The 11,276-nt window shown below is 36.4% G+C and overlaps 1 protein-coding gene across 1 annotated transcript in view; it reads left to right on the top strand.

Annotated features, from left to right (window-relative positions):
• LOC107655162 (RNA polymerase II elongation factor ELL-like) overlaps positions 1-11,276 on the top strand; it is a gene marked incomplete at its 5' end in the record, with an annotated part of 34,675 nt that overhangs the window by 13,179 nt on the left and 10,220 nt on the right. Inside the window, 3 exons of the mRNA XM_016442587.1 lie at positions 1,959-2,080; positions 4,695-4,858; positions 9,446-9,684. Coding sequence (XP_016298073.1) covers positions 1,959-2,080; positions 4,695-4,858; positions 9,446-9,684 — 525 coding nt within the window. The remainder of the gene's footprint in view (positions 1-1,958; positions 2,081-4,694; positions 4,859-9,445; positions 9,685-11,276) is intronic.

Consider the following 11,276-nt stretch of genomic DNA (forward strand, 5'->3'; position numbering starts at 1 on the left):
TAAATGATTTTAGCAAATGGCTGCAATATAACAAAGAGTGAAAAATTTAAGGGGGTCTGAATACTTTCCGTACCCACTGTATATGTATATGTGTATATATATATATATATATATATGTTGTTGTTTTTATATGTAGCCTATATTTTCGGCTCATATTTTCAGCCGTTTTTCTCTTTCGGCCGAAAACCAAAAATGCCATTTTCGGCTGCCGAAAATTCGTTGCATCCCTAGTGTTCACACTTGTCATGTTTGGTTCAATTAAAACGAACCCTGGTGCAATTGCTATGTTAGTGCGGTTCATTTGAGTAAGCGTGAACGCTGCCATCCGAACCCTGGTGCGCACCAAACAAGCGGTCCGAGACTCTAAAAAGATGGGTCTCGGTCCGATTCCAAACTAACTCTGGTCTGGTTCGAATGAAATATGAACGCAAAACAGACCAAATACTTCTAAACGAACCAAAAACAGGAAGTAATGACAAGATGCGACACTGACACATGATTTGACGACGCGGAACAAGCGGTGAATCCAAAACAAAATCAGAGCAGAGGGCAAACATGTAGCAACGAGGAGGTAAAGTTCCTTTTATGAGCTCTTTGTGAGTTCGCAGGTGGTGAAAATAAAATCATAAGTACACGCAGCAATGAGCGCGCGGACAGCATTAGGTGTGTTCGACTTAAAGCAGCGCTGAGCAGACCGATCGGTGAATTGGTACTTTGAGGTCATACACCGATCAGTCTGCGCAGCGCCACTTTAAGCCGAACACAGCTTTTGTTTGGGGTGTTCGGTGAGTTCCGTTGCGAAATATATGTCATTCAACCCGACCAATGCCTTTAGGTTTGGTATCTTTAGGTTCGCTGTCAAAAATGCCAGTGTGAACGCTAAGCAGAACAGGACCAAATTTATCGATTTCTTTTTTTGGTCCGGACCAAACGAACCAAGAGAACCGAACTACAAGTGTGAACGCCCTAAGGCAGACAGAGTTGCCACTCACACAAAACGAGTCTCAGGAAAGTGCTGTAAATTATTGCCCATGATTTTCAGCTTTCCATGTGTGTGTGTGTGACCGCTGCTGCTGCTGCTTAGTTGATGCCTATAATTTGGCTCACGACACAGAGCCCGAGACGCATTTGTTCGCTGCATTCTCAGGTGTTCTGCTGAAACACCTGTGCGGTGGCTGCGGGAGCCGGAGGTTGGTCCGTATGGTTGCACATTAAGGCGATTTTATAGAAGGCCCCCGAGGGCCACAAACCTCAATTGTCTTGAAAGTGGTCAAGTGCAACTCTAAAAGATTATGCATTTGCAGTTTGGTCACTGTAGAAAAACGAAACTCATGAAGTTTCACTGTAGAAAAGTGAAACTCATGGACGACACATGCCATCTACCATGCTCTCCAACCAGTTGGAAAAGCTGGTTCTTTGGGAGATTTCTTGTATGTTGAATTTGGATAAAGAGCTTAAGATCCACAGGCATCACTTTATTTTAATTAATTAATTTTTTTATTTATTTAAATTTCATACTTTGATTGAATTTGCATTTTGATTTTATGTATTTGTTTTTTATTTCTTTTTATTTATATTTTGAAGGTGTTTTGAAGGTGTTTTTAAATTTAATTCATTTTTATATTTTAGTTATTTATTTTGATTTTATATTTTAGTTTATTTATACTTTTTATTTATTCATTCGTATTTTGATTTTATTTTATTTAGAATATTTATTTTTTTATTTTATTTATATTTTGTATTTTTATTTATTGGTGTATTTATTTTAATGTATTTGTATTTTTGTTTATATTTTATTCAATGTGAAAATAATACTTAAAGTTTTTTAAAAAAGTACTATAGCTAAAAAAAGGAAATCTGTGTAATGCATTTTGTACTAACCATCTGCTTTTAACAGGCAATCCTCTCTTGTCTGTCTCAATGCTTATATTGGCTGTTCTTCTGTTCTGTGTCAACAGAAAATCTCAATACCGCAGTCGGAGAATCCAAATGAGCTGCGAACATTTACGTTCTACCTGTCCAATGTGGGAAAGGACAATCCCCAGGGCAGCTTCGACTGCATTCAGCAGTATATTACAAGGTAAGAATGAAAATAAACCACATGATTTATTCAGACAAATTCATGACTGTCTCAAGGTAGTGTAACGATTTTGGATGTACAAGTATGTTTGTATTTGGAAAGGAAATGTTGCCATAAAAAGAGTTGATCTGATGTTTGAGTGTTAAACTCTGTGAATGCATCCATGGCATCATTACCAGCGCCATCTGTTCCTTTCTCCATTCCCTCTACTGTTCATGTCCGTACGAACACCAGAACAGAGAGAATAAATTGAATTTGGCCAACTGTCCAACCAAATGAGGAAGAAACAAGGAATCCAAATACAGACTTGCTGTTAATGTCTTCAGATGTTCGCAATAAGACCGAAGGGTCAGCAGAAGTTCAACCGTATCCTTGTAAACTCTGGGATTTTCTTTAACTCTCATGAAAGGACTATTACAGTATTTTATCGCATGCCACAATCTTTATTCAACATCATGGATATCAAAGCTAAAAAATGTTACGCAATTACTGCACTCTTTCTTTTGAATTGGCCTATTGTTGTAGATCTGTGTTAATGTTTCACTGGCTTTCTCATATAATTAGTCCATATTTTCACTATCTTCAGCCTGTTGCACCTCATAATCTGCTAATTTGTCATTTAGCTGACACTTACACCTAATGAAAGTACACTTATTACAGGGACAGTCTGGGGTTAAGTGCTGGCATTGGAGATCATTGTACAGTGATGATTAAGACGTTGAATGGTGGATCACACTGTAGGGGTTTGATCTTACAGCTACTGGACTATATGTCTTTAACAACCACTTGATTGCATGACTCCTCTATATTGTGAGAGGTCAGTTTAGTTTGGTTTATCAGGTCGACTAGTGAGTTTTTTTTATTTATTCATTCTTATTAAAAGAATTCAGTGGATTTTTATAAATTATAAATGTATCTTTTTATATTAGATGATATGTGGAAATTTAGGCTTCTGTTCAAAAGTTTGGGGTGGATACAATTTATTTATTTTTAATGTCTCTAATGCTCATCAATGCTGAATTTTTTTTAAATCAAAAATATTGTATAAACTAGTATTGCGAAATATTATTACCCAATAAAATAACCATTTTCTATTTTAATATAATTTAAAATGTAATTTATTCCCGTGATTCAAAGCTCAGTCATTACTCCAGTCACATGAGAAATCATTCTATCCTTTCATTCTATCCTTTCATTTTATCCTTCAGAAATCATTCTAATATGATGATTTTTTTGTGTTCTTCTACTTCCTCTTTTTCTTTACTTTTATTTCTTCTTAATGTTGAAAACAATTGTACTGCTTAATATTTTTGTGGAAACCATGATTTATTTTTTTTTATTTTTTTTTTCGTTTTTCAGGATTCTTTGAATAGAAAGTTTAAAAGAACATTTATTTGAGAGAGAAATATTTTGTAACATTATAAATGTATTTTTGTCACTTTTGGTCAGTTTAATGCATCCTTACTGAATAAGTGTTCATTTCCTGAAAGTTTTTTTTTATTATTATTATTATTATTATTACTAACCTCCAAACTTTTGATAGTGTAAATTTATAAGATTTATATGGATAAGTATCATTTTTGAAAATGCATATACTGTTTGTTTTATCTCTATTGTTTCCGTAATTTATTAATTCACCATTTTTATGCACATTTCATATTTTGAATTAGAATTGAATTAGAACAGAAAATCTAGTTCAACTCATTAGTTCACCTTACAAACCAAATGTATGTTGGTTTTATTGTTCATCTATAATGAATTACTTAAAATGAAAAAAAAAAACAGGATTCGCACTCACTTATAAACCTAATCAATATTTTTTGGATCTTTTTATTATACAAAAAGCACAAATTCATCTTCAGGATCATAATATATGTATAATAATATATGTATATAATCAGGATCAATATATGATCCTGATGATCCATTTGTGCTTTTCATCCTAAGTATTGGTTGAGCGCAGTGATTTCAGTTTTTTTTGTATTTGTTGGACTTTAATGAATTACAGAATTTATTCTAGTCAACCTCATTACATTCTCACAACATGATAAACCTTATCCTTCAAGTTGTCAGTTTATCTGTAGCACCGCCACTACAAATTCACCAGCTTCAACAAAACATTTCAAGACAATTACTGTCAGAATTCAGTCTGCTGTGGTGTTATGCCTATTCTGTCACTGCTTTTCTCTGCAATAAAATGTAGTTATTTAGCCCTAAGAAAAATTACTGGTGGACATGACCCTAAACTAGCTAAATTATACAGGACTTCCTTTCCAACTAGTTCAGACAACCTGCCAATTAGTTTATATTGCATATATGTTGTTTTGCACAGGCATGGCGGGAAAGCACTGTGCCTTGACTGTGATCAGATGTTTTGTACCTCCCAGTACTGCCAGGCTTAGTGCAAACAGCTCAAGGGCAGTTGACCGGGTTTCAGGGAGGATGAGCCGGTTGTAAGAAACCTCTCTACAGGTGTTGAACTTTTTGAGGACGCCCATCCGACCACCTGGGGCTGTAAATGAGCTATTGCAACACATTTGAAAATGGATAACTGGTGAGAAGGTGGCGTAGTTGGTGGCATTTGGAGTGTCTGACAGGCTTGGTCTCTGTCCAGTGAAGGGAGCATACAGCTGGACTGCCTGGGAGGGATCCAGGACAAAATCACGGTATGCGCCACGGACGACTCCTACCAGAAAGCCAGGCAAAGCATGGCTCAGGCCGAGGAGGAAACCCGCAGCCGGGGAGCCATCGTCATCAAGCCTGGCGGGAGATACGTGGGTAGGTTTGATGCATCTCGGGCTGCCACATTTGAACATGTGCGACTGTTCCTTGAACGGAAGAACCTCGTTTTGGCCATCAGCTGGTCAAAATCTGATCGGTTTACACAGTGTGCATAGACAGGTGGAAGGGGGGCGGGGGGCGATTAGAGCCAGTTTGTCTCCACATGTCTGGAACTGCAGCGTGCTACATAATTTATGAAGCTGTGTGTTCCGGTGCTCACTGATGAGACTGCTTCAAATATTATACGGAGAACTCTGCTAACTCACACAAATCTATCATTACCAAACGCTAGCATTCACCAAAGGTGTTTAATGACCAAAATCAATCAGCTAAATACATTCCCACTGATCCACAGTGCTAAGTCACGACACAACAACAAATAATATTTTTCCTCAAATATGAATAATATATTTTATGCGTTTTTAGTAATTGTATATAATTTAGATTATATAATATGTATATATTTCAAATCAAATTATTTCTTTTATAAATATAATTTTATTTCTAATTTACGATGGAGGAAATCAGCCTGTATAGTGTAGACAACACACCCTTTTTATCTAAGGCTACTTCAAGAATCTGATCAAGCAAAGATTTTGGAGGAAGATTCGGAAAATCAGGGAATGAGTTTTAAACAAAATTTCAGAGCTGCAAATATCTAAAAAAATGTGCACTCAAATGCCTTGTCATTAAGTGAAGGGGGGAATAAAGGGTTGCGATTTATAGGTGAAACCACTGGTAAGTGCTGAAGGCCAAAATGGGTTCGGAATTGGGACCAAATTCGTATCGATTGCCGAACAATGGAATTACCATAAGGACAATGCGAGATGGCAGTAAGAGGGCCACACAATAATGCAGCAGGTGAGGCAGGGGAACAGAAACCCTCTTCAATACTGACCCAAGACGGGACCCAATCACTGAGCCCATAATGACTTTGAAACCAGAATAATGTAGAATGTATATTTGCTGCCCAGTAGTAAAATAAGAAATTAGGAAGGGCAAGCCCGCCCTCAAGCTTTGGTTTTTGAAGTATTTCTCTACGGATTCTGGCTGGTCCTTTATTCCAAATAAAAGATGAGATGTTGATTTAGAGTCTTAAAGAAAGATTTGGGTATAAAGATTGGGACACATTGAAATAAATATAGAAATCTAGGTAAAATGTTCATCTTCACTGAATTCACACGCCCAGCCAATGAAAGGGGAAGAGCCGACCAGTGAGTAAAATCCTTCTGGACTCATTGGAGGAGCGTGGTAAAATTAGCCTTGAATAGATCTAAACACTTACGTGTAATTGTTACTCCTAAATATTTAAAACTATGGGAAGCAACTTTAAACATTGAAGTACTCATTGGTAAATCAGAAATTGGAAAATTTATTGGATACAACTCACTTTTATTTATATTCAATTTATAGCCGGAGAAGAGGCTAAAAGAGTTTATAATTCTCAGAGCTTCGGGCAAAGAAAAAAGAAACAAAGAGATATAGAGCAACACATCATCGGCGTATAATGAGATTTTATGAACAGCATCAGCTCTCAGCTCTCCCTGTATAGCCTGCTCACTACGAATGGCAATTGCCAGTGGTTCAATTACCAGTGCAAAAAGCAAAGGTGAAAGTGGGCAACCCTGTCTAGTGCCACGTTTTAACAGGAAAATAGAGGAGGATACTCCATTGGCCCGACCGGAGCATACTGGGGAGGAATACAAAAGTTTTATCCAGGATATGAACGTATTGCCAAAACCGAATTTCTGTAGCACATAGAAAAGGTAGTCCCATTCCACCCGATCAAAGGCTTTCTCTGCGTCAAGCAGTAGAAGAGCCTCTGATGGGTGAGAATTGGAGGAATAAATTATATTAAATGCTCTTCTAATATTATGAAACCGTAATCTGTTTTTAATAAAACCAGTTTGGTCGCTATGTATGATTGTCGGTAAAACTGATTCAAGACGCTTTGCAAGCATTTTAGCCAGTATCTTTACATCTACGTTCAAAAGACTGATTGGCCACATTCGTGTGGGTCTTTGTCTTTTTTCAAAATCAAAGAAATACAAGACTGACGGAGGGTTGGAGGCAGACAGCCATTATAAATCCTTCTGGACTCGTTGGAGGAGCGTGGTAAAATTAGCCTTGAATAGATCTAAACACTTACGTGTAATTGTTACTCCTAAATATTTAAACTATGGGAAGCAACTTTAAACATTGAAGTACTCATTGGTAAATCAGAAATTGGAAAATTTATTGGATACAACTCGCTTTTATTTATGTTCAATTTATAGCCGGAGAAGAGGCTAAAAGAGTTTATAATTCTCAGAGCTTCGGGCAAAGAAACAACCGGATCAGAGATATAGAGCAACACATCATTGGCGTATAATGAGATTTTATGAACCGCATCAGCTCTCCTAATTCCCTGTACAGCCGGCTCACTACGAATGACAATTGCCAGTGGTTCAATAACCAGTGCAAAAAGCAAAGGTGAAAGTGGGCAACCTTGTCTAGTGCCACGTTTTAACGGGAAAATAGAGGAGGATACTCCATTGGCCCGACCGGAGCATACTGGGGAGGAATACAAAAGTTTTATCCAGGATATGAACGTATTGCCAAAACCGAATTTCTGTAGCACACAGAAAAGGTAGTCCCATTCCACCCGATCAAAGGCTTTCTCTGCGTCAAGCAGTAGAAGAGCCTCTGATGGGTGAGAATTGGAGGAATAAATTATATTAAATGCTCTTCTAATATTATGAAACCGTAATCTGTTTTTAATAAAACCAGTTTGGTCGCTATGTATGATTGTCGGTACCAACAGGGTCAGTAATCAAATTGCCATCGTAGGACCGAATCTTAGAAATTAAATTGAGCTGACTTTTCCTTTAACTGAAGTGCAAGAAGTTTACTTGGCTTGTCACCATGCTCAAAAAATGCATGTTTAGCCTTCAGCAATAACTTTTCAGCCTGATGGGTTGATAACATATTAAAATCAGATTGAAGTTTGAGTCTCTTTTTGTAAATTCCAGGATCTGGAGAAGCTGCATAAGCCGAATCAAGCCGAATTATTTCAAGAGATAATTCTTCTAGCTTCTTCCTTCTTTGTCTATTTACACAAGCTGAATATGAAATGACTTGACCCCGAGCATATGCTTTAAAAGATTCCCAAATTATGGAGGGTGAGGTCTCAGGGATGGTATTTATCTCCAAAAATATATCTAATTGATTTTTTAATGAATCACAAAATGCTTTATCAGAGAGCAGTAGAGAATTAAATTTCCAACTTCGAGAACCCAACATCTTATCTTGAAACTGAAGAGAAAGTGAAAGTGGAGCATGATCAGATATAACAATGCTGGCATATGAACAATCCTTCACTTTAGACAGCAATTTATTGTCTAAGAAAAAATAATCAATCCGTGAATAATTGTGGTGAACATGAGAGAAAAATGAGTATTGTCGTGCTGTGGGATATAAAAAATGCCATACATCGGCCTGACCGCAAGTAGTTAAAAGCGATTGAAGTGTAATTGCAGTTTTAGAGGGTTGGGCAGGTTTAGTAGATGAACGGTCTAGAGAAGGGTTCAGAGAACAATTAAAATCACCTCCCATAATAAGATAGTGTGAGTTTAGGTCAGGGAGTAAAGAAAATATTTTCTGAATAAAATTTTAATCATCGTAATTTGGTGCGTATATATTAGCCAGAGTCACTGTTAAACCATAGAGAAGGCCTGAAACAATAACATATCTACCACCGGAATCAACTAAGGTTTGTGAAGGAGAAAATTGTATACATCTGTTGATAACAATTGCCACCCCTCTAGATTTACTGAGAAATTGAGTGAAATACTTGTCCAATCCATTTCTTACAAAGTCTGGCATGATCTGGGTTTTTTAAGTGGGTCTCTTGCAAAAAACCAATATGAGTATTTAAGTGTTCTAAACGTGACAAGACTTTGTTGAGTTTGATTACATTGTTTAAACCTTTGACATTCCAACTGGTAAAATTTACACATGAACCCCCAGACTGAGCCTTGCCTAAGCTAGTGTTCATTGGTTATAACAACAACAAAAAGAATATACATGATGAAAACATGAATGTGGCTTTCTTCTGTCTTGACATATCTGAGATTCTGAGATAGAGTGTAAGAAAAAGAAGAGAAAAAAAAAGAAAAGAAATGTACGTAAGTAGTACAAACATTACCCACAACATAGCAAAAACCTTCTCTCCGCTGAACTTTCGGAGAGAGCTCCGCAATGGATTGTAAATATATAAAGAAAAATGGGAACAGAAATATTTATATTTTTTAAAATAGTTTAAAACCAATGATCTTGGCCCAAATCCATTTTTTCTTCTCAAATCTGAATAAATTGCCTTTTTAAACATAATTAAACATTTAATGCCATTAATTGTATACATTAAATTATTAGCAAATTTGTCTAACTTTACAAAATCAATAACTGATAAAGACGCTCTTGATTTTTGCAGAAAGTTTAAATGATTTAATTACTTAAAAATGCTGTTTAAAAAGAACCACTGTTCTTTTAACATTTTAAAAGGTTTTTTTTTTTTTCCTTTTCTCCCCTCTATTGGCTGTTCAGGTAAGCGTGTACAAATCCGGAAGCCGATAACGGGTGTGTCGGGTGTGACACAGTCACGAAACTTCTCACGGCCGGTCATCTCCAGCAGTCTGAAGAAGAGCCCGCCGCGGCCACTGAGGGAACGGTTGGTGCATTTACTGGCCCTAAAACCCTACCGCAAACCCGAACTCCTGGTGCGGCTCACGAAGGACGGCCTGTCTCCTCAGGACAAGGAGACGCTGGACTGCCTCCTGCAACAGGTTCATAACCAGTGCTAATAATACTGTGTGATAACTTTATACAGTTACATACAGACACACACGATCAGGGCAGGACTTACGGGGCCGGGGGCCCCTGGGCTTGAGGTTATGTTTGGGCCCCATACCTATACTACAAATGCCCTCAACTAGAACATTATTATGGAGTAACACAAAATACACAAAAATGTAAATATGCTTTCAGGTTCATATACTGTATACAATTAATAGGCAACATGTCTAGCCTAGTCAAAGTTTAGATGTAATATTAAATAGTCACTATAATACAATAAATAGGATGTGATCTCTCAGTTGAGAGATCAAAACCCTGAAATAACACTGAGCAGAAAAAAACAAAGATGTATTATTATGAAAATGTATTGTCATATCTGTGTCCTTTTGTGTCAGATTCTTAAATTTAATAAATTCAATCTGAATAAAAAAGCATGTTGGCTATTAACAATCAAATGAAATCACTATAAACAAAATCCATAGATGGATTTTGCATAAGTTATGTTAAGTTTAAATACAACATTTTAATCTAGAAATATTAAATGATTGCGAAAATGAAATGAGCTACTTTTTAAAATATGAAACTACAACTGCCAGTAGGTGGCAGCAAGTGACTGTCTTAATGAGCGAGTTGAATCCTTAAATCAACCGATTTGTTTAAAATGCTAATTCATTTAACTTGGCAAACAACTGTACTAATAGCCTGTTTGAACCATTTACTGGTCCGTGTAATGCTGAGAAACAAAACACTGTGTTGCTCGGAGATGCATCGATGGGGCAAAACACAATTTTTTTTTGTCTGAAAGTTACTCCGTAACTTGTTGTTTATTGCACATTTGCGATCGTGCAGATATTCGGAAAAACAGCACATCTCTCAACACATCTAGTGTGTGAGAGATCTCTGTGTGAGAGATCACATGTGATCTCGCAACACATCAAGTTTGTGTGATAGGCTAACTCCTATATCATAGGCATTCACTGATTAAATGCAGGGTTCGTTCAACCAATAAATTTCAATGACTTTTAAGGCAATATTCATGACCTAATGCTCCATTATTTTACACAAATGTTCGGAAAATTAATGATTATTAGTGCTATTTGTTTGCTTTCTAATAAGCATAGGCTGCGACTGTGCCAGACGTTACTTCGTGCAGAGAACATAAGTTACATAATCACATAACTGAATGCCAGAATGTTAAGTATATTGTAATTTGCTTAGCTAGAATTATAAATTAAACTCGGGACCTGAATTTCGTTTTAGAAACAGCTTTGATGGAAAACATTCAGGTGCAGAAATTGAATAAACTGTAAATTAAAAACAGTAAATTCACTGTAAATTAAACAACCGATTCTTAAAATTTAAAGTTACAAAAATTATTCAGTCAAGAGCAGTGAGTGATTTTGTCTTTTGTTGTTAACATTAATTAACAATAACCAATAATTAATTAACATTGTTAACATTAACATTTGGTATGAAAGTGACAGCAGCTTTTAGTATACCTGCTGTCTGTCAGTCTGTGTTAAAGAACAAAAAAAAAAAAAAAAAACTCTGCTCAAATCTGCTCTTGACTAAATAACTTTTT

Source organism: Sinocyclocheilus anshuiensis, unplaced genomic scaffold (assembly GCF_001515605.1).
Source record: "Sinocyclocheilus anshuiensis isolate Anshui unplaced genomic scaffold, SAMN03320099.WGS_v1.1 scaffold735, whole genome shotgun sequence".
NCBI classification, from domain to species: domain Eukaryota; kingdom Metazoa; phylum Chordata; class Actinopteri; order Cypriniformes; family Cyprinidae; genus Sinocyclocheilus; species Sinocyclocheilus anshuiensis.